The sequence below is a fragment of the Lepidochelys kempii genome, chromosome 3, assembly GCF_965140265.1.
Source record: "Lepidochelys kempii isolate rLepKem1 chromosome 3, rLepKem1.hap2, whole genome shotgun sequence".
Taxonomy (NCBI): Eukaryota; Metazoa; Chordata; order Testudines; family Cheloniidae; genus Lepidochelys; species Lepidochelys kempii.
Window position 1 is genome coordinate 4,339,295 of NC_133258.1, and position 23,936 is coordinate 4,363,230.

The 23,936-nt window shown below is 50.9% G+C and overlaps 1 protein-coding gene across 1 annotated transcript in view; it reads right to left on the reverse strand.

Annotated features, from left to right (window-relative positions):
- Nucleotides 1-23,936, reverse strand: part of SCARA5 (scavenger receptor class A member 5) — a 137,482-nt gene that overhangs the window by 42,477 nt on the left and 71,069 nt on the right. The window contains exons 4-6 of the mRNA XM_073335533.1: nt 17,479-18,153; nt 7,132-7,212; nt 1,770-1,868 (exon numbers count right to left, since the gene is read on the reverse strand). Of these exons, the coding sequence (XP_073191634.1) occupies nt 1,770-1,868; nt 7,132-7,212; nt 17,479-18,153 (855 nt within the window). The remainder of the gene's footprint in view (nt 1-1,769; nt 1,869-7,131; nt 7,213-17,478; nt 18,154-23,936) is intronic.

Below are 23,936 nucleotides of genomic sequence, written 5' to 3' on the forward strand. Positions count from 1 at the left end.
TGCATTATGAGGATCTAAATATTTAGGACACCTTCTTTACCTAGGGCCGCAGTTCTGAAATCTTTGTGTGGCTTCCTCTCCACTTAGCAATGTCACCCATAAATCTCTCTTCCCACATCTCCTCTCTTTAGGACAGAGCTTCCTAGAGCTGCAACTTTGCTCGCTGACAATCTGGGGGGTGGTGTACCCACCAGGAATGGTTCCTCTTACAAAGGTGGCATGAAACGAGGGACAAACGGAGGAACTGGTCCTTTCAATGGACTGGAATGATGCTGGTGGTAATTCCTGAATTGCTGAATTACTACAGCGACATACATATTTGAGAGTAGACAGCTTGATCCAGTCCTGAGGTCCATCTAATGCAGTCTCCTATCCCTGACGGATGTATAGAAAAGCTGAAAGGTTTCATTCTCTGTGGCACTTTCCCCACTGTGCACCAGGTGCATGTGTGTGATTCAGAGTGAGAGGTATGTTAAAAGAAGACACTTGTTTCGTTTTCACAATGCACCGTTAACCTGGAGAACTCACTGTCACAGTGTATTATTGAAGTTAAGAGCATAGTAGAATTCCTAAAAAGTTTAGACATTTATATGGCTATCATCTGCAGGAACAGGACAAAAAATGTGTGAGGAATATCAACCCTCATGTTTCATAGTAGAAGCCCATCAGTATCTGCCTGGGGTCAGGAAGAAAGTTCTCTTCAGGGCAGGTTATTCCATAAGTGTTCACTGGAGGGTTTCTTTCACCTTCCTGATTTCTATTTCTATTAAGACACCAGACTAACTGGGGCTGTATGGCAATTGCTCTGTTTCTGTGTTAGGAGTTGTCTATTTGTATGAGAGGCATGTATTGCATGCCAGTAACCCTGCCTGACCACCTCTCCACACTTCATCCCTCTGGGGTTCTTATGCAAAGCAGGAAATAGCAGGCTTCACTGGGAACTTTCTGTGGGTGCACCTGGCTTGAAATGACGATGCTTTCATTTTCTGCACCTTTAAATGTCTAAGTGCAGCGCCTAACTGCAGAGAGAGCAGCCATTTTGGTTTTTAGAGCTGCTGTAGAGTGTTACAAAGACACACACACACTGTGCTCCCCTCAGGGAGACTTGACTTTTGTTCTTTCTTGGCTACCATAAGCTAAAGTAAACGCTGTTTGAGTCAGAAAGTGCATGTTTTGGAAACATAACCATTTCTTACGGGTGTTTTTTAAGTTTACAGTATGCGATTTTTTTTAGACAGCCTACCTACTCATTTGCTCTGCTAAAATAGGTACATAAACTCTAACTATACCATGGCATCAAAATAATGGTTTACACTCCATGATCTCACACCTGTTTTTAACCTGGGATATAATGAGACTCTTCAAAACCACAAGAAACCAAAAAGAAGTGGCAGAAAAAAATATTTGATATAAGGCTAACTAGCGAGCGTGCACGTGAAAACTCCCCTTCCACCCAGAGGGATGTATAAAAAGCCTGACGCAAGTCCAGACGCCCAGGGGTTGGGTGGATCCTGGCCCTGTTTTAGCCTCCTTCATCCCAGGCCTCTGAATGGCCTGATTCTCAGCTCCCTCCACTCCCACCGAAGCTGAGGGGGAGCGGCAGGGGCTCAGCACCACTAATTAACAGGCCCTATATGGGCACATGGGAGATATCGTCTCTCATCGACATTTGACCAGCAGGTGTCACCAAAGCCAACACGCCTCGGGAAGCCCAGACAGAACCAAGAACCCACATGCCAGGCATCTGGAGCATGAACTCTGAACAGTACCTTTGAATCCCCGCATCCCAGTAGAGCCGGATGGGCCGAGGTCTCCCTTGTCTCCTTTCAGGCCGGGTGGTCCCAGAGGCCCTCTCTCCCCAGGGAGCCCTGGATTGGGAACGAACAACAGACAAGGTGTTGTTATGACAGCAGGAAACCAAACCGGCGAAGAGCAGTACCTGGCGTGCAGGCTGCCTGAGTGCTAACTGGCTCTGCTGGGCCCACCTGGCAGCGTGAGACCAACGAGAGGTGCACCCTCTCCATCCCGCTGTCCTGCTAAACCAAATGCCCTCGCTGCTCCTGGCCGATCAGAACCGAAGACGGGCCTGCACTACAAAGCTCACACACAGACACCTAATTCCCCAGTGTTCAGTGGGGCTCTGGATCCAGGCTTCTAGTCTGGGCCCAAGCCTAATCAGAACCGCCACGGTGAAGAACCCGTTGGTACATCTACAGCTCAAGTTGCAACATTTCAGGTGCCTTTGTGGGGGCTCGGCTTGGTGCAGAGCGACCCAGCCAAATGTAAAAGGGCAACCTCCCTGCAGGAGACCACAGCATGTGATGGGAGCAGGGCGGCTACTTGCTACCTGCTCCAGAATCCACAGGATGGCCCAATCTCTTGGGTCCGTCCCACAGCATTCCTAAAGGGCCTTTAAAGAACCCTGAACTGACTTAGCACTGGGCATCATGTCCCAGTCTCATTGGACTTTTCCCACTCTAGTTGATATGCTCCTCTGAGAGTGCCGGTTACAGGGAACCAAGGCATCTTGACGTCACCCCGCCCCGTCACGCTTGCCTGTGCCCTGGCTGGCTGTGTGACCCCCGGCAGCTCACTCAGGGAGATGTATGTCCTGTGCAGAGGGATAGTACAAGGACTATTCACCATCTGTGGGTGAAAGTGGGACTTAAGCATTACCTGGGCCTTGTGCTGGTCCCTCTGCATGGGTGAATTGAACCCTCAGGGCCCAGTGCTGTGGCCACGGAGGTCTCATAGACTCTAAGACCAGAAGGGACCATCATGATCATCTAGTCTGACCCCCTGCACATCGCAGGCCACAGTACCTCACCCACCCACTCCTGTAACAGACCCAGAACCTCTGGCTGAGTCACTGAAGTCCTCAAATCATGATTTGAAGACTTCAAGTTACAGAGAAATCCCACATTTACACTAGTTTAAACCTGCAAGTGACCCAGGCCCCATGCTGTAGAAGAAGGTGAAAACCCCCAGGGTCTCTGCCAATCTGACGTGGGGAAAAATTCCTACCCGACCCCCAATATGACAATCAGTTAGACCCTGAGCATGTGGGCAAGACCCACCAGCCAGACACCTGGGAAAGAATTCTCTGTAGCAACTCAGAGCCCTCCCCAGCTAATGTCCCCATCTCTGGCCATTGTAGATGCTAACAGAAGTCACGGATGACTCATATGCCATTGTATCATCCCCCCATCCCCTCAATTTATCCAGCTCAGTCTTGAACCCAGTTAGGTTTTTTGCCCTCCACTGCTCCCTTTGGGAGGCTGTTCCAGAACTTCACTCCTCTGACAGTGAGAAACCTTTGCCTAATTTCAAGCCTAAACATATTGATGGCCAATTTCTCTCCATTTGTTCTTGTGTCAATATTGGCCCTTAACTGAAATAACTCCTCTCCTTCCCTGGGGTTTATCCCTCTGTGGCAGGGGTGGCCAACCTGAGTCTGAGAAGGAGCCAGAATTGATCAGTGTACATTGCCAAAGAGCCAGAGTAATACGTCAGCGGCCCCCGATCAACTCCCCCAGCCCAGCTCCCAGCGTCTCCCCGATCAGCTGTTTTGTGGTGTGCAGGAGGCTTTGGGGAGGAGGGGGGAGGAGTGTGGGCATGGCAGGGTCAGGGGAAGGGGCAGGAAAGGGTGGAGCGGGGGCAGGGCCTGTGGCAGAGCCGGGGGTTCAGCCGTGAGCACCCCCCGGCCCATTGGAAATTTGGCGCCTGTCGCTCCAGCCCCGGAGTCGGAGCCTAGACAAGGAGCCGCATGTTAACGTCTGAAGAGCCGCATGGGGCTCCGGAGCCGCAGGTTGGCCCCCACTGCTCTGAGGTATTTATAGAGAACAATCACATCTCCCCTCAGCCTTTGTTTGGTTAGGCTAAACAAGCCCAGCTCCTTAAGTCCCTCTAACAAGGTAGGTTCTCTATTCCTCTGATCATCCTAGCAGCCCATGTCAATGGGAGTTTTCAATCAATGCCAGGGAATACCGACTAGGCCCTAACCCTTTCTGCGCTGCATTCTAGGGACATCATAATTCTTCCCCCATCCCACGGCAGGCATGGGGCTTCAGGATCTGATTAGTTGCAGCTGTCTGAGTGGGGGAAGGTGCTATGCAGAAGGGGAATTAATGCTGGCCAGCTAGCCTTTTACATGCTTCCCCTGCACCCCATCACAAGCTGAATTCCTTTCTAAACCCCAGGCCATGGTGGTGCCCTGGCTGGGAGAATTTCTTTGATCCCGTGTGAAAGACAAAGGAGCCAGCAACGGCGGAAATGTACAAGCAAGTTTCAAAATTGACACAAATCTTAAAGAGTTAACAAACAAAAAAAGCAGCAGCAGCCAGACAATCCATTTGTGATGCTGATTAAACCCAAATAAAAACAGCCATTAATCTGTCAACGAGCGTGCAATAACATGGGTAGCCATTGCTGACAAGCTCTTTAGTAGAACAGATGGGTTTTTCTGCCAGCTTGGCTGGTTTTACAGTCCCACGTGGGGCAGGGGAGTGTGTCTTACAAGACCATCCAGCCTAGCACACACAAGTCATCAGCAAGGCTCGAACACAGGGCTTCTAGCACCACACCCCATGCCTTTAAGCATCGGAGCTATAGGAGGAAGGCTAGCAGCAAGTCGCAGTTGTGGATCCAGCCACTAGAGGGTGACAGGGATGCACTCAGCCAACGTGTCACGTGGCTGACATGGTCAAACCCAACCTGTCCTCTCCAGGCGAGAGACGAGTATTTGCAGCCAACTGAGAGTGTCTCTCTCATCAGATGGGGAGTGGGATGAAACAGAGAATGTGTTGGCTGACTCTGTGTGTGGTGATGGATTCTGGGATTCTCTGCACCCCAGCAATGCCACCAGGATCCATCTTACAGGGTGTGGGGAAAGGAGAGTCATTTGGATATGGTCAGTGTCTTGGGGTGTAAATGGGATTAGATGCCTAACCCAGCGATTCTTCTTCACATGCTCAATGGGAAACTGTCTGATGTGGGGGGTGGAAGGACTTCTCTCCCATGGTGTCCTGATACACGGAGGGAGGTCCATGAAGCTTTGTAATAGTCTCCCAATAGAAGGCGTGGAAGCCCCATCACGTGGGATGTTACAAAGTAGGCCAGACAAAGCCCTGGAGAATACCCTGGAGGGAACAGCCTTGCGTTGCTGGGGAGATAAACTGCATGGTCGAATAGGCCTTTTCCCCATCTGACTTCTCCAGGTTGTTTTATGATACTGGTTGTGCCACTTACAAGACTTGCTCGCAAATCTGGAATTCTAGATTTGGATCAGAACTAAAAAAAAACACCCCCAAACTTTGGGTAAGTTTGTATCCACCTGGGCCGGTCCCCAAACAGCTCAGAACTTTTGTGGTCTGATTCAGCTTGGTTCTGGGAGTTCCGGGCCGCTACAGATGTCTGTCTCAGCCCCTTTTGACCTACATACAGACTTCCACTTAGATAGAAAAACATGCTTTCCTTTTGTTTTTAATTGAATTTGCCTTGACAAACAATGGTTTAAATTAAGGGGGGGGGGAATGTTTCCTGAAACTTGGAAAAGTTTCATGTAACCCCTAAGAAAGGTCCAGATTCCCAACCCCACCAGGATCTCAAATTCCCATTCCCCAGCACTTCAGGACCCCATGTGCGGCTGCTTCCCGCTGCCTTTGGTTTTACTTTGTTTTTTTGCTGATACTAACCCTTTGTTTCCTGCCTGCAAACCATCTGCTTAGAAGTTAGTGGTTTGCTGGAAATGTCAATTCCACTAAACCATGCAGCGTGTGGCTATGAAAGGAGCAGGTGATCAGATGCTTAGTTTGTTTACATTAAATTGCTACTCCAGTGAATGAAGGCAGCATGGGAGGATATCAAAGGACCACTCTGGCAGACTATCAGGCCCAGCAACTATCCCAGCAAGCCATCAGCACTGCCGGAGACAAAGGCTCACCTTGCATCTCTGAGCACGTGGGGGTGTCCATAGGAATGCAAAGAAGCAGGGAATTTGTTTAGCTCCATACCCAAATCATGTTGTTAGTATGGCAAAGGCATCACAGCGTTGGACAGCAGTGACTGGCTGATGACGACTGATGTGCCACCCCCCCTCCACCCCAGAAGCGCTAATTCCAGGAGCGGCTCGAGGACCCGGGTATGCCTGTGAGTATGGTTGATGGCTGATTGCCACCTGAAGGCCCCCATGAGCCTGCCCGCTACATGCCAGCTCTAAGTCAGTGGTCACTCTATGGAGGCATAGTGGGACAGTACACCTAGTGCACCGAAAGGAAGTTAAACTATCCCACCCAACCTAGCTTTATGGCAGGAGAAAGGGGATCGGATTACAGAGGGGAAAGAGTTCAAGAAGTAATATGGGCTGAGTTTCCAGGGCGGTGATCTCTGGAAGTCAGCCTCTAAGCATGCACAAGATGGCTCAGAAGCCTGGGGAACAAGATCGTTGCTCCAAAGGATTTGGAATGCTGCAAACGACAGGGAGAGGAATTGTCTCGGGTGACATAACCAGGGGTAATAATTAGCCCTTCTGTAGTGTGTTTTATCCAGAGCTCCTCGAGGTGCTTGTTTCAAGGAGGGCTGGCATCTGTACCCTGAGTCTTACAAGTGGGGAAACTGAGGCACAGAAAGGGGCAGCAAGTTAGCAAGGTCACATGGCAAATCAATGGCACAGCTGGGAATAGTACTCCTTGATTGCCTGTGGAGCTGGTGTCTGGACCTCTAGGTCACATTGCAAGACCACTTGCTAGGTCTGGGGCCCTACAAAACCACTCAAAGGTAGTTATGTGTTGTAACACTAACAGAACAGAATTAAGCCAACAATAAAAATTAGGCACATAGGGGAAAATGTCAGGACAATGAGATCTCCTAGTTTACGGATCAATCTCCTAAAGATTGTGATGGAAACTCCATCATCTGAGTCATTTAAAACTAGACTGGACAAAGTGCTGGAGAATCGACTCTGGGAAACAAACCTGTATTGGCTGGAGGGATGGTACCCAATGCGTCTTGCTCATCTCTTTGTTACTGCTATTTATTATTTGTATAGTGCTAACAGTGTGCCATAGCCCATTGAAGTTGATCGGCATATTTCCTGGAGCAATTCCTGTGGGCACCTAGTACATAGTCTGTTACCTCTTAGTCCAGGTAAACCAGGAACTCCAGGCTCGCCTTCCATTCCTTCATTGCCTTGGTCTCCTTTTGGTCCTGGAGGCCCTGAAATATGACACGTAAAGACGGTTAGTGGCTCTTTAGACAGAGCAGTAGCAGCAGCAGATGGACACATGCACACCTCTGCCCTTAACTGTCGATTATTATTTAGCAAATGCCCAGAAAAGTGTGGGAAGTGCCTAATGGACATGGATTAAAGGCAGGCCCCTGTCCCAAAACATACAAGCGCCATGACTGAGGTGAAGTTTGCCAGGTGCCTTCTTCCCCGATTCATGGATTTCAAGGCCATGATCATCTCATTTGACTTTCTGAATTGCACAGGCCAGAGAAATTCACCAAGTAATTCCTGTCAGAGGCGCCTGTTTAGAGATGGTCAAAATTCAGAATTTCCATCCCAGAAGAAATTCTGACATGTCAAAATTTCCTTTCATCCCGAATTGGAATGAAAAGTCAAAATTTCATCATTTTCTGCAAACATTTGCTTCGGAACTATTAAAACCTCCAATGCAGGGGAATCCTGTCTTGGATTTCATCATAACAGATAAAGAGGAATTGGTCACAGAAATAAAAACAAGTGGTAGCTTAGGTACAAGGGATCACAACTTGATTACATTTGTTATGTGCAAACAGAATAAAGTCCAACCGGTAACGCATCTAGCTGGCGATTTAAAAGCAGCAATTTCACAAAGCTGAAACCAATTATGAGCCAAATCAGTTGAGAGAAAGCATTTAAACAGAAAAATGTGAATGATAATGAGGAACTGTTTAAGAATATTTTATAGATGCCCAAAAAGACACAATCCCACAGGAGAGAAAGAATGTTACACTGCTTTTAAAACAACAACAGCAACAAAAACAACTGGACTTAGAAGCAGAAAGAAGTGAAAGCAGCTACCATTTTTAAAAAAAATCATATATAACAAATGGAAGAATGGGACTCTTGACAGTAATGACTCTAATCAGAAACTAGGAATAGGAGAAAATTCGTAAGGGAAGCAAAGAGGCACAAGGAGACATCTGTGGCTAGCAGAGTTAAGGACCCTTAAAGTATAAACCAGTAATGCCAGGTTTTACAGGGGAGGATGAAGGGCGGAGCTATGTCTGGTATTAAAGGGGAGGATGAAGGGCGGAGCTATGTCAGGTGTTAAAGGGGAGGATGAAGGGCAGAGCTATGTCTGGTATTAAAGGAGAGGATGAAGAGTTTTTCAGTGAGGTGAGAAAACAGCAGTTCTGAAGGCAGGACCTTTGCGTGCTCGCTCTGTGGCTTGTCTAAGTTCTCAGAGAAGGGAGATTATGACAGCAGGTGCTCTGGAAGCTTCTCCATACACACAGCTCTGCCAATGCCCCTCAGTCCTGACCTGTGACCTCCCTTTCCCCCATAATTCCAGCTCTGCTGGTGTCGCTCAGTCTCATCCACAGCCCCCCCGCTATTCCAGACCCGAGTCTCTAGTTCTCTCAGGACAGGCCCTGAACATAGACTCGTCCCCATTGCTTTGGTTCGTGGCCAGTTTCACTCTCGAGCTCTGCTGCCCTAGCCCTATGGTGCAATGCCTGGGCTGCGAATGCCGCAGGGGACCAGTCCTTTGTTCAACCCAGGATCTCTTCACTGGATTTAAAATCAAAGCCAACCCTGGAAACGTTTCCGTTTGCTCTTGGGGCTCTCAGAAAAGTTCCTTTTCTGCATTCACAGAGCCTGCACTGGGACCTAAATTTGACCTGCATGTCCCTTTCCGGCCTTCAGTTAAAGTCTCTTCACTTCACAGGGGCCCCAAAAAGCAGATCCCGAGCCAGGAAATACCTAGAGAGAAGGCTCCAAACCATCCCATGGCTGAAGAGCTCTTACGCTTGCACTCAGCTGGCTCCAGCGTGGCTGGATTCAAGGTCCCTCACGCAGCAACTGCTCCATAAAGTTCCACATGGCCTCGCGTTACAGGCGCACTGGAAAATAACCCGAGCCAGGGCCCCGCCTGACTTCCCTTAAGCCGGAGAGACACGTGTGTGCTTTTCCCCAGGGGCATTGCAAAATGGATCTGCATTGCCCCTTTCACACCAAAACCTACAGCTGGTCCCCACCCCCTCCACTTCCATCACCTCCCCCCACAACTATCCAAGCTGTGCCCCCACATTAGTGAGAATGGGATGTTGGGGGCAGGATGGTTTTGTTAAAGACAGTTTCCATGTGTTCAGAGCCACCAGCTTGTTTTCATCCCAGACCCTCCCCAGGGGCAACAATCAAACTAGCTTAATGATTTTAAATTTAAAGGGCCTCAGTAAATTACAGGTTTAAGATGGGGGCGGGGGGCTCACTAATGAAAGCCAGCAACCGTCCGAAGCTGTCTGCCCGCAGTTGGCAAAGACTCCCCACACTCAACCGCTCCCCCACCCTCCCCACACACAAAGGCAGGAGTTGGTCTTAAGACCATGCAGATGGTCACCTGTGGTGCCCCCATGCCCTCCTGACACCGAAAGAGGAAGACAGTGGACAGGGTGGACAGTGGACAGAGCAGACCAAGGCCCTTGGACGGGGGGAGGGGACCGGAGGGATGCTCCTAAAAATGCTGTAATGAGCCCTTGACCACTAGGCTGCCCATGAAGGAATCCCAGAAGCAGCAGGGATAGAACTCAGAGCCTCCTGCTTCCAAAGCTACCTGAACTAAAGGGAAATCTTCGATTAGCTGCCAGCAGTCTAGGATCTATGACAAAGGCCTGGGAAGTTCTGACTTCATCCAGTAGAGGGTGCACGCACATACACACCCACCAGTTCACGGCTGTGTGTCCGTCTGATCAGCAGTACCACTGGCAAGGGGAAGTAGTCGTAAAAGGAGAAGGCGGGGCAAGGAAAGAGGATAAGGAGTTTCAGGCTGATATCGCCTGCAGCCTATAGGTGAAAAGAACAGGAGGACTTGTGGCACCTTAGAGACTAACCAATTTATTTGAGCATGAGCTTTCGTGAGCTACAGCTCACTTCATCGGATGCATACCGTGGAAACTGCAGCAGACTTTATATACACACAGAGATCATGAAACAATACCTCCTCCCACCCCACTGTCCTGCTGGTAATAGCTTATCTAAAGTGATCATCAAGTTGGGCCATTTCCAGCTCAAATCCAGGTTTTCTCACCCTCCACACAAATTCACTCTCCTGCTGGTGATAGCCCATCCAAAGTGACAACTCTTTACACAATGTGCATGATAATCAAGTTGGGCCATTTCCTGCACAAATCCAGGTTCTCTCACCCCCTCACCTCCCTCCCAAAAACCACACACACAAACTCACTATCCTGCTGGTAATAGCTCATCCAAAGTGACCACTCTCCCTACAATGTGCATGATAATCAAGGTGGGCCATTTCCAGCACAAATCCAGGTTTTCTCACACCCCCCACACCCCCATACACACACAAACTCACTCTTCTGCTGGTAATAGCTCATCCAAACTGACCACTCACCTATAGGTGGAAGCATTTGCCAAGTAAGGTAAAGTTATAAGCGAAAGCAGTAATAGCCTCAAAGCCTGTAAGACAATAGCTTAGCCAAAGTTGAAGCATAAGGCCCAATAAAGCTGTAGCAGGTGTTTTAGCACGAGTAGCTGACTGGGAGTAGCTCTAGGATCTCACAAGACAGAATGCTGCCATGGAGAAGTCTGACGAAACTCCCGGCAGGTAACCGCAAAACACCAGCTAATGCTAGTGTGGGATATTTTAGGATAGGAACATGGCACAGACGGTCAACCACAAGGATGACATGGTAACCTAACTGCCATCTAGGCAAATGAGCCTGCAGTAAATGATATACTAGCCTATAAGGAGATGACACGCCACATTATTAGGGTGAGACAGTTTAGATATGGACCACAGAGGCCAAACATCCTTATGAATATTCATGGTGGCCACAGAGCCCTATGATAGGGCTATCCATGGCTCAACCCACTGGGCTCTTCTTGGCACGTAAGAGATAGAACCATGCATGGATCATCTGTCCCATCCCTTTGAAGCCTCTGCGAGGGATGGTGTGAGTACATGGACGCTCGGGGCGCTTCGTATTATCTCTGTCTTCTTTGCCGGATTGGAGTGTTTGTGCTTTTGCCAACCGTGCTCATAAAAATATTACAAGGGCAGAGAGCCTTGCCTAAGTGTGACTGTCTCTGGCAAGCACACGGGAGTTCTCGTAATAACTCATACTTCTGGCTCCAATCACAAAGCAGGACCCCACCAAACGACAGTGCTAACTGGCATTTCTAATTGATCAATATAACTAATACACATCAACAGATCAGACAAAACATCCACCCCAAGATGATGAGTGCTTTTCGGCCAGACATCAGAAGTTTACATGTAAACTACACAGGAATCTCAGTCTCCCGTTAAAACTCTATTTGTCACCAGAAATCGGGGGTGGGGATTCATAGAGTCCTAGAAATGTCGGGCTGGAAGGGACCTCGAGAGAGGTCATCAAGTCCAGCCCCCTGTGCCGAGGCAGAACCAAGTAAACCTGGACCATCCCTGACAGGTGTTTGTCCGGCCTGTTCTCAAAGACCTCCCATGACGGGGATTCCACAACCTCCCATGTCTTACATCCAATAATATTTGGCCACTCAAAAGCCACTACCGCTTGAGAGAAAAGGCTAACCCCCACAACTCTCCGCCGCTGGAGAGCCAAAGTCCCACATGCTGCCAATGGGGGTTACACCTAGACAGGATAACAGAGCATGCTGCAAGCCAGGCGTAAGGGGCATTGGCAGGACGGCGTGTGGGGAGCCCCGGACTGGACTAGCAGGTGGGAGCCTACACATCACAGTTGAGTGGCATTGGCCAAGCTGGAAGCGGGGCAGACCAGTGGGGACACAGATCAGGACTGAGGTGCATTGGCGGAGCTGGGAAGAGGGGAGGGTGAGAGACTGGTACAGCTGTGGGGGCTGCAGAGCGGGACTGAGGTGGCCTCTGCCCAGGGTTATTAGTAGCCTGTACTAATGGAAGAAAACACCAAGCCAAACTCATCCCTTATTTAGTCAGACTGACTTCAATGGAGCTACACAAGGGATGGATTTGACCTGAAGTTTGTACAATGATTATTTATCATTTCTATTACGGTAGCACCTAGGAACCGTAACCAGTGCCCCAGCGTGTACAAAGCAGTAAGGATTTGGTCTTTGGTGTTCACAGAGCCATAGAGTCTCCGATTTTTAAGGGCAGACGTTGGATTTGTCTCATGCATGATCAGTTCATTTATAGCAGAGTCCCACTCAGCTGCCAGTCAGAACCCTTGCTGGATGTGGGTGGATTTAAAATATACACGGGGCTTTGGATGAAGACGTTCTGTGGGGGAAGAATCTGGTCATCCACACACTAGAAAATCCTCTCTCGGCCATATCTAACAGAGGTTCCAAACCACTGTGCAATTAGGACCGTGATGCTGTCTTGTTCTCCTAACGGCCTGGGAATGCCAGAGCCCCGGGCAGCCTCGGCTCTGTATGGGGTGCAAGGCACCACCTAGGCAGGAGGGCTCCCACCTCCCCCTTCCCCAACTGGGAACATTGGCTGCATTGAGCCGAGGACAGGCGGAGGGGGAGAAAGCCCTTTTGGAAGGCGGCTCGGCCAAGCAGGGCGGCGGGATCGTAAATTACCTGATTCGCAGCACGCTGGCGATGACAGCGAGTGGGAAAGGGAGAGAGCGGGAGAGCTGGAGATCCAAAAAGAGAGGGAGTGGAGGACGAGACTGCCAAGAAAGTGTCAACCCAGAGGTTGGCCCATCTGGAGAGAGTTTGCTGTGCTTGTATTCATCACAGTAACACACCCTGTGTGTCAGGATCCATCCTGTCCTCAGCCACAACCAATCCCTCAGGCAGGGGGGCAAAGCCACACCTAGAGAGGCCTGCAGTGATGCTGGAGGGGCAGGTGCACAGCCTTATGTCTACACAGCACACCTGGGCTCTGACCCATGTTTAAGCCCAGATTCACCACACACCATCTACCATGACCATCCACACACAAAGCCCACTGACATGTACCTGCATTCTCTCAGAACATGGGCTACCTGGCTCACCCAGGGGTACCAGCCCCTGGCCCTCTGTAGCCCAGGCCCAAGCTGGCCCCTTTTGCAGCTAGCAGAAGCCAGCGTTATGAGGCTTGTGTTTGGATAATCGGTCAATGCTATCCCCCAATCCTCTGGCCCTTCTGCCTCCCAGCTCGCCACTCGCCTCCCATGAACTGAAAGCGACTTCCGGGTTCAAATTCAGCTGCTGGGCATTTAACCTTTCATTTCCATGCAGGCTGCTTGATTTTACAGACAGATAAACCTTGCTTGATGAAAAACTGCAAACGCCCTCCCACCCACTTGTTGCTAGCTGGCCAGAAGAACGCACCCGGGTATAGGGGTGTGGCATGATTATATCCAGGAGGCCTTTGTCTTTCAGTGACACAGAGCCTCACCTTCCAGGGCATAGTCTGATCACTGGTTGAGTTCACCGGGAAATCTTGTGCTGTAGGCCATCTAAAATCTCTGCAATGAAAAGCCTCCTCGGGCTGCCTGGGGGAACTGAACCCAGGGCAAGTGGAGCTAAAAGCATGAATCTCTAACACTCCAGGGCCATTAGCTCATAAGCCTCTTACACACTCCAGCCATTAAAGTGGGACAAAGACCCGTACTGTACTAGCATGGATTATATAACGATATTTAAAGGCGACCTGCAAAGGGTTTATTTAAAGTTGGGCTTGAGCCATTTTTGCTTTTTTTTGGATGAAAAGAGAAGGCCTGGAGGGTGCATTTTAATGAGAGAATTTTATTTCGACACGTCCTTTGACCTTAGGATCATCTATCTGGTCTTCCCCGGCGTGGATGCTGCAAACTGTAACATTGAATTCAGTGTTTTCTAAAGAGTGGGGCACAAGATGAACTAGCCAGGGGAGAATAGGGGCCAGGGGTGGCAGGTGAGATGGGCCTCTCACTTGATCTCCAGGTTCAGCTTTGTGTTTTGAAAAAAAGTTAGTCTTTCGTGATCATCGTTGCGAATAAAGCCTTGAAAATGTGACTTGAGTGAAGCTGATGCAGAGACACCTGCCTGAGCCTGCAGAGAGCTTGAGACAATAGCTCTGCCTGGGTCACTTCAGTGGGTGCTCACTTGGAGGCCAATGATGATACTTTAAACGTCAGCATTGTCAACCATTTTATAGCTCATCAAGGTAAGGAAGAAAGGAGAGGAACAATCAGATTAAGGAGACCTACATGATCTACTGTGACAGCTCATTTCGAGTGGCCCTTTAACACCTCCTAGGGCAGCTACTTTCATTTTCTGGAGGCCTGAGCTCAGATTTCAAAAGTTTGGGAAACACTGGCTTAATTGGAGGGACACAGGGTGTGGAACCTTTAGCAATGACTTCCTTTCTCCAGCACGACACAACTGATCACTGGAGTGAAATCGGTGTCATGGAAAATAACGTGTCCCAAACAGAGAGCTTTAAACTGTGTAACTATAAAACTTCTCCCGTCCTCTCTTAGCTGCTCAACTTCCTCTCTTCAGTTCCAGCCGCTCAAACTACAGTTCATGGCGCGGGGCACCCAAGCCCAAGGGAAACACTCCACATGCCCATGCTCTCTGAATCTGCTCTCTACAGGCTGTGAGCCAGCCTCACAGATGACACCAAATATGATCTGAGGAGAGAGTCCCGGATTTGCACCTTAATACACTCAAAACCGCCTTCACCAAACAAGGTCACTGCATCAGAGAAGTAGATCGCATCATGGAACGGGCCATCCAAATACCGCGAGAGAACCTGCTTCAACACAGAACTAAAACACACTCCGAGTGCACACCCCTAGTTGTCACCTACTACCCCACAAGGGAACCCCTACAGGGTATCATCAAACAATGACAACCCATCCTGAAAGAAATCTTTCCTGAACCCCCTCTTCTGGCCTTTACACAACCCCTCAATCTCTCCAAGCTCATCATCAGAAGCAAGCTCCACACAAACCAGGACACACCAACTCAAAGCAGTGCCAGACCCTGCTAGAACAACAGATGCAAAACGGCAGACATATCTCCACCGCTACAATGATCAACACCGAACACACCTTTTAAGATCCATGGGTCCTACTCATGTCTGTGACTACATGTGGGATACCTCACCCAGTGCACTAAATGCCCCAGTAACAACTATGTGGGTGAAAAGAGACAGTTGCTACACTCACAAATGAACTCACACACAGGGAAAGGATAAAAGATGAAAACACCCTGTCGCCTATGAGTGAACACTTTTCACAGAGCAATCACTCCATAGCTGACCTCTCAGTCCTCGGCCTCAAAGGAAACTTGCACAACACCTTCAAAAGCCCAGCACGGGAACGTCATAACTTTGCTAGGCACTACAAATCATGGACTGAATAGACACTGGATTTATGGCTTATTACAATAATCTATAACCCACTTAACAACCCCCCCAGCCTTTCCCCATCCCTTTCCCCCTATGATTGGAGATGTACTAATGGGCCACTTCACCTTGAATGGTCCTTTGACATATGCGCTAACTACTTTTGCTCAACGATCTGTTCCATCTCGCATTTAGCTGTGACACTCTGGTTACCTTTCCCAGACCTGCAGAAGAGCCCTGTGTAAGCTCGAAAGCTTGTTTCTCACCAACAGAAGTCGGTCCAATAAAAGCTATTGACTCCCCGCCTGCTGGGGCCGACCTGGCTACAACAACACGGTACACACGCTCTCTACGGACACTTCCGTGCCATCTCTCTGCTTCCCTGCAGTAAGCTGAGCGCGAGGGTGCGCTGCTAAACCCAGAGGGGTGGTTAAAGCCATCCCAAACCACACATTATGGTTCAAACCAAGCCACAAGCAAGCCGGCCGGAAGGGAGTGCCGCCTCCTAGACCCAAACCTACCCTACAGGACACAAGTTTCCATCTTCAGTGCTGGCTGGAAACTGCAGCCGGTGGCCCCAGAGCCACCTCCGCAGATGTCTGCTGTCGGCCCTGTGCCCAGGCGGCAGGAAGGTGAAAGCATCTAGCCTGTCTAGCCGACTAGCCTGCTGCCCCTCCCCGAGGCAGAACAGCCCAGGGAGAGCGAGGACGTGGCAGGAAGGTCAGAAGAATGGGCTGGGGGGTAGGGCTGGAAGTCCAGAGACACCGGACAGGGGCTCTAGAGACTGGGGCTTCTTCCCTTGTTCAGCTCCATCCTTCTCTTGTGACTGTGAGCAGGTGGCCCCACACATAGTCGGCAATACCCCTCTCCCCCACGCCCAGCCGAGAGGTGCACGGAGGCTGACGTTGGCAGAGTAGCCGCAGCAGCCGTTGAAGCAGGGGCTGCTGATTTGGGGCAGGAGGGGGAAAGGATCCCCCGTGCTCGGCCCCCCGGGGTGCCTCCTCTCCCTCTCCAGCGAGGGCCAGATCTACACTCAGGCGGTCAGTCGGCCCAGCTACGTCGCTCGGGGGTGTGTGTGTGATTAATCCGCACCCCTCAGCAACGCAGTGAAGGCGATCTAACCCCCGGTGTAGACAGCACTAGGTCGACGGAAGAATTTTTCTGTCGGTCTGGCTACTGCCGCTCAGTGGAGAGGCCGGGGGGGGAATGGGAGAACCCCTCCCACAGCGCTGCAGCTAGGCTGCTGTAGCATTTCAAGCCTGAACAAGCCCTAAGCCCCCGCGGGGAGGAGCCAGCGGAGACCGTGGCTGGCAGAGCAGTGGCAGAAGGAGCTCAAGCGGGAATATCAGGACGCTTCACTCTGACCGGACTTTCTCTGCCCTGCCAACCTGCTCCCTCACCTTCACTTCAGCCTCACCCCACACCTGCCCCTCTCCCCTGCCCTGTCCCCTTCCTCCCTTCCCTGGCCTTTCTGTTTCGCGAATCCCCTCCTAACTATACCCACCCCTGCCCCGCAAAAATGATAGCACTCACATGCCATTGGAGGTCACCACATTGATCGCTTGGCTTCTGCGTGCCAGCCCTTTCCCCCACCCCGTGTCCGATGGATGTCGGGCAGGGACTGTCTACTATTCTGTATCTGTACAGCTCCTGACACACTGGGACCTTGAGCTCAGGCAGTCCTGAGGCACTATGTTCATAAACATGATTAATACGCTTTCAGCTTGCAGCTCTGCTAAGAGACCCTCGCACCCCTGTCCTTAGCTAGCCAGGCAGTTGCGGGGGAAGCTTCCACCTGTTGAGCTAAAGGAGTAAATCCATCAGCTGGCAGTGGTAGTAGGTTGTAAACTCCCTGCAGTGCTGTACAGTCATTGGTGCATGTGATGTGATGGGTTCACATGGCGCCATCGGCCTCGGCTGAGGAGAGCCAGCCGAACGCCCTTACCCCGTATCACGGAGATGTTCCTCAAGGCAATGGAGTGCTCCCAGTCCTTCAGCCTCAGGTCCTCGGTCACGTCGTTCAGGATGGCCAGCTCGTGCTTCAGCTGCTGCTCCATGGCGATGTGGATCCGCCTCATCTGCCGGGCGTCCTCCGTGGCGTTGCTGATCAGCACCTGCAGGTCCTGGATCCGGGTGTGGTGGAGGCCCACGTCATAGGAAAAGGTCCTGTTGATGGTGCCCACGGCCCCGCCCACCTCGGTCAGCTGGTCACTCAGGCTCTCCACCTGGGCGGCCAGGTGGGTCAGGAGGCTGTCGTGGTGCTCCAGAAGCAGCCGGCTGCTGTTGCCCTCCACCCAGAGCCTGTAGGTCTCCAGCTGGGCCATGTCGCTCTGATGGTTCAAGCTGTCTCTCAGGCTGGCCACGGCCTTGTCCGTTTGGCTTGCCTGCGTCTGTAGGCTCCAGAGGAACCCCTCCAGCTTCTGCAGGGAGCCCGTCATCAGGAAGAGGGAGTCTGAGTGATTCTGCAAGAGATCCTGGAGCCGCCAGATGTGGTCCAGGATGTCCCCTTTGAGCGGCAGCTGCAGCAGCTTGAGCTGCATGTCCCTGATGCTCTCGTTCAGGCGGTTCACGTTCCCTGTCAGCGCCTTCAGGTCCTCGGGGGAGCTCTGTGGCCTGGAGACTGCAGGAGAAAGAGAGGAACCAGGTGTCAGACGCGCACAGGGAGTCGGGAGGGGGCAGGCCGAGAGCCGCTGGTAACAGCAGCTCCGGTCCCCAAGGAACATTCCTCACACCTCCCTCCCCACCTGACAGCTGCCACTGTGCAATACGGCCATTGGTCTGCACGGCCCGAAATTGATAGCACCACCTGCAGGTGCACACAGGGACCTGAATATGGCTCTTGGTCATTTGCCTATTCCCAAATTCTGGCCCCAAGCTCTAGACGTGTGGAGGGGACCGTCTGTGCCTAGACCTACACCTATCCCATCTGAGTCCCTATCGGCCACCGTCCCTGTTCCCTAGACCCCGCAGGGGTGGGGATCTGTGCGGGACTGGGGAGGAAACGCACATGGTCTCCTTCAACCACATGGAGCTGGCCTGGGAATACACTCAAGTCTGGCTAGTGACCCATACATTGCTTTATGTCTTGGCTGAGTGCCTTGAACATCCCTGGGTTTGGGGCAAGGTTCTGTGCTGCATGGGTGGGGAGTCAGAGTTGCCAGAAAGCTGGGGGTGGGTGTGCTATGGGGCAGCAGATTATGGCTTGGTCTGGATTTAGTTTTCCTGCATTTAACCTTCCAGCTACTAAAAATGTCCATTTCCCTTCCCTAAGCGGCGCTAAAACCTGCCCGGCTGGGCTTTTTATTTTTGGTCTGTAATTGTGGCACAGTCAGGTTTCCTGGCTGGCCAGGAATTGGGGACCGGGATTGAGTTCTTTGCTCTCTAATTAACACCAGCAGCCTGGCTTTGTCAGCTCCTGGAGTGGTTTGCAGTGCTTCCCGGGAGCTGTCAACCAGTCAAACGAGGAAGCAGAGATTAAAGGGCTGTCAAGGTTAACTAGACAACTCGGAATGTGAGGGTATAAATTAAACCCTTCCTGAGTTAGTACTTGGCTTTCCCCTGGAGGCCTCTCACACAGATGCGTCTGCTGCATTGTCTGTGGTAGAAGGATCTATAGGCAATGCCTTGTCCTTTTGCCACTGGAGACTCCAGTCAGGTCACTCACAGGTGCAACGTGTGCAGTCAGAGTGCAGAGGTGCCCTGAGCACACCCGTATCCCCCTGGCCAGGCCCCCTACCTGGGAAAGCACCAGGCAGCTGATTAGGCCAGGTGGAGGCTGCTTGGCATTGCACCAAGCAGCCGGAATGCGGCCCGGAACCTGGCCCTTTCAGACTCGCCTGTGACTGCACCGTCGGCGTTGGACCCACAAGACGTAATGGCAAATGGCTTTAATGCCAGCCTCTGGGCTGGTGGGATGCTGCCAGCCTGTTAGGCCCAGCTGGAACCTAATCCCTCTCCACGGCAGCCCATTATTTCCAGGGGACCCTGCAGGAAATCGGAGACATCGGCCTGATTAATGCAGTGAGAAGCTTGGCAAAGCCCGCGGGGAGGTGATGGCTCCCAGCTGCCATAGCTGGCAGGACCATTCTCCCCCGTTGTGCAGCCAGCCCTGGAGTCCTAGCCAAAAGTTCTAGCTGGGTGACTACCATATGCTGCTCTACACTGCCCCTGCCTACAGGATTCTTCCCCCCTTCCTGTCCCAAGAGCTGCACCTGTCGGGGGCACTGTGAACCCTTCAGGAAACCGGCTGTTTCCCTACCGGTGTGACCTGGGTACAAGCTGATTTTTAGGATCTACCCTAGACCACAAGCAGGTGTGTGACATCCACAGAGGTCTGCAGTCAGTGCTGAATAACTTGCCCCCTCCCCCTGCCTGGAATCACCCCACCCCATGGATTTGCCCCTCAGCCACTGCTGGATGCCAGCCCCTCTCTCAGCCTTGGTGGCAGTAGTGGGGGGCAGGAGGGGGGGAGGGCAGGGAGAGGCTGGCAATGAGCTCAGAGAGGTGCCAGGCGGAAGAGGAATCCAGCAGCACCTCACCACCAGCTAAGAGGGAGAGTCAGGTGCCTTAGTTGCCATGGGTCTGGTTCTGTGCTGTGCCTCCTGGAGCCTGGGGGATGGGGCCTATCCAAGGTGAGATGCTCCAGGGGTTCAAATGATCCTGAGTGTAAGTTACAGCAGCCCAGGGGCTGCTCTAACTTATAGCAGCCGCTTGTCCCAGTCTGCAGTGCAGCTAGGAATCCCCCTAGCACCCTGGGCTAAGAGCTGCTCCACTCAGCAACCGTCTTGGGGTGACACAACAGCAACTGTATTGAACCCTCAAGCGTAGGAACAATACTACAGATGTTACCCTAACCTGCCAGTTGATGGCGCTCTCTAGGTGCGCGAACGATATGCAAACACTGGGATGCTGCTGCTGCTTTTTGCATGCAACTCATGTAACACTACACCCTGTCCCTTCCTGCCCCCTTTACTGGAGCAGGTCGCTTGAGCGGGAGGGTGTCACGGCATCCCACGCTTGCTGTACCTGCATCGGTGCAGTTGTGTCCAGCTAATAGCCGGGCAACACCAGCACCAGGACCAGCACCCGGCCACACTGGCACGGAGAGTCTGGAGCAGAGGAAAGCTTCTCTCTCCGTGAGTGCCCAGCTCAGAGGGAGAGGAAAAGTACAGCCAGCAAAATCCAGGCACCGCTGAGACTCACCGAACCAATTCCTTGCCATCACATTGATGCCACCTTGGTCTCTCCTGTTCTCCGCCCGTGGCAGAGACTAAAATGCTTTGGTCTGCCTAAAGTTTGTGGGCTTAACACTGACCTATCTGGATGAAATGTAATGACCTGTGATACACGTCAGGCAATAGGGTCTGCTGGCCCCTTCTGGCCTGAAACTCTATGAAAACAAACTGAAGCAGCTGTTCTCTGTTATGTCTCCGCCGTCGGGTATCTTGGGCTCTTCCAGGGCTGGCACCAAGCACTGCTGCCCGGGAAAGGTGGCAATCTGCTCTTTCCAACTGCATGAACCTGCAGGCTCCCAATGGACTAAACCCAACACTGGCCCTGCACTGACTCTTGCCTGTCCAGGGGCCATATTTTGCGGGGAAAATCCCACAACTGGGAACAAAGGGAGTAAATGTGACTCTGACAACTTTGCTTAAAAATAAATGGAAAATGTGTCAAATGGCTTGGGGTGGGGGGTTGGGATGTTAGAATGAGTCCCAGGGGAGATGGACTGTGGGGGCAGAGTGCAGGTGACACAGTCAATGGGGTCAGGAAGGAATTTCCCCCCAGGTCAGATTGGCAGAGTCCCTGGGGGAAAGTCGCCTTCCTCTGCAGCGTGGGGCACAGGTCGCTTGCTGGTTTGCACTAGTGTAAAGGGTGGATTCTCTGTAACTCAGCGTCTTTAAATCAAGATTTGAGGACAGCAGTGACTCAGCCAGAGGTTGTGGGTCTAGTACAGGAGCGGGTGGGCGAGGTTCTGCGGCCTGCCATGTGCAGGAGGTCAGGCTAGATGATCCCGATAGTCCCTTCCGGTTTTGAAGTCTGTGAGTCCATGAATACTGCCTGGGAACTGCAATTGACCACAGGGATGTGACTGCCACGTAGGCAGTGTGCATATATGCTAAGCAGGCACAAGTGCAGGCATGCACACAGAGACCCAGAGTTTGCCTGATCTTTAGAGGTGCCGAACACCCAGGACTCCAGTGCTCTGCCCTTCTGAAAATCAGACCCCAAGGAGCTCTGTGTTCAAAATTCGGCTTGGAAGTAGCAGCTGAAACAGTTAAGATCAAAGATTCCCCAGACCTGAGTTGAGAGGTGGACCCATTTAGAAGGGAAGGGGGACAACACCATGCTCTGGATCCAGGCTCGGGATTTCATTCCTTTCTCTCAAGTTCTATTTATTGTGCAGCCTGAGGTGTGAGGGATCAAAGCCAAACCCAACCAAATAAAAAATCATCATCAGTTAAAATTTTATTAGGATTCACCTGGCCGAAAGCCATCGGATCTGGGAATCGCCTAGCAACTTACCCTCTTGTTTATAAAAAGGAGGAGAAACAAAATGAGGACATTTGGTTCAAATTACAGAGTGGGGCCTGTATATACAGAGGGGACACACACACACACACTTCCAGGGCTTCTGGCTTGGATCCACCCCCAGCAAACACACTGGGTGAAGTTCTGAAGTTCACACTTATTGCAAGGTTAGCAGGGGACTGATTTAACAGGATATTGCTTGAAGGGGAACGGGATGGCTGGATTTTAGACAATAGTCTGTGACGAAGGGGGGGAAATGCCCACTGAAATTCTAGTTGCCAGCAGAAATCACTCCTCTGGCTAGTTCTTGGTGAGGTGCCCCTGTGTTTACAGCTCTGTGATGGGAAGGTTGTTGCCATAATAGAAAGGAGTCATGTATCTTCCCAAGCCGCAGAGAGATGGAAAAAAAGCTTTTTAGATCATCATCCACTCTTGTCTCTTCCTGCCATTGCAGGACTGTTCCCTATGGGATGCTTTCCAGTGTCTTGTCCAGTCCGTTCCGACATGTGCCAGGACATGGGACTTCTCCTAGGAGACCATACTGTACGCAGAGATCTTGCTGGGGTGAGTAACCTTGCATCTAGCTTGATTTGAGTGCAAGGTTAAACTGTAAGCAAGGGTGTGACAGGCTGTGTGCTGGAGTCCCAGATGGTGTTTTCAGGCTAATTGAGATAAGCTGGAAGACCCTGCACTGATAAGCTTGAAATGTAGATGAGGTGAGGACCTCAGTGATTGGGCCTTACATGATCTGCAAAGTAACGGGTCCTTACGTGCTCGGTATGATCCCCAAACCAATTAGATTCAAGAAGTAGATGTTAGTAGCAAGGAAAAATGTGTATAAACCTAATATCTTTCTTTGACAGGCTAACAAGCATTGTGGATGGGGGGCGGGGGAAGCAGTAGATGTGGTATATCCTGACTTTAGTAAAAAGAAAAGGAGTACTTGTGGCACCTTAGAGACTAACCAATTTATTTGAGCATAAGCTTTCGTGAGCTACAGCTCACTTCATCAGATGCATACTGTGGAAACTGCAGAAGACATTATATACACAGAGACCATAAAACAATACCTCCTCCCACCCCATTCTCCTGCTGGTAATAGCTTATCTAAAGTGATCACTCTCCTTACAATGTGTATGATAATCAAGGTGGGCCATTTCCAGCACAAACTTCCAGGTTTTCTCACACACCCCCCTTCCAAAAACCACACACACAAACTCACTCTCCTGCTGGTAACAGCTTATCCAAAGTGACCACTCTCCTTACAATGTGTATGAAAATCAAGGTGGGCCATTTCCAGCACAAATCCAGGTTTTCTCACCGCCCCCCCCACCCAAAACACACAGACACAAACTCACTCTCCTGCTGGTAATAGCTTATCCAAAGTGACCACTCTCCCTACAATGTGCATGATAATCGAGGTGCACATCCACCAATGTGATATATGCCATCATGTGCCAGCAATGCCCCTCTGCCATGTACATTGGTCAAACTGGACAGTCTCTATGTAAAAGAATAAATGGACACAAATCAGATGTCAAGAATTATAACATTCATAAACCAGTCGGAGAACACTTCAATCTCTCTGGTCACGCAATTACAGACATGAAGGTCGCTATCTTACAACAAAAAAACTTCAAATTCAGACTCCAGCGAGAAACTGCTGAATTGGAATTCATTTGCAAATTGGATACTATTAATTTAGGCTTAAATAGAGACTGGGAGTGGCTAAGTCATTATGCAAGGTAGCCTATTTCCCCTTGTTTTTTCCTACCCCCCCCCCGATGTTCTGGTTAAACTTGGATTTATGCTGGAAATGGCCCACCTTGATTATCATACACATTGTAAGGAGAGTGGTCAGTTTGGATGAGC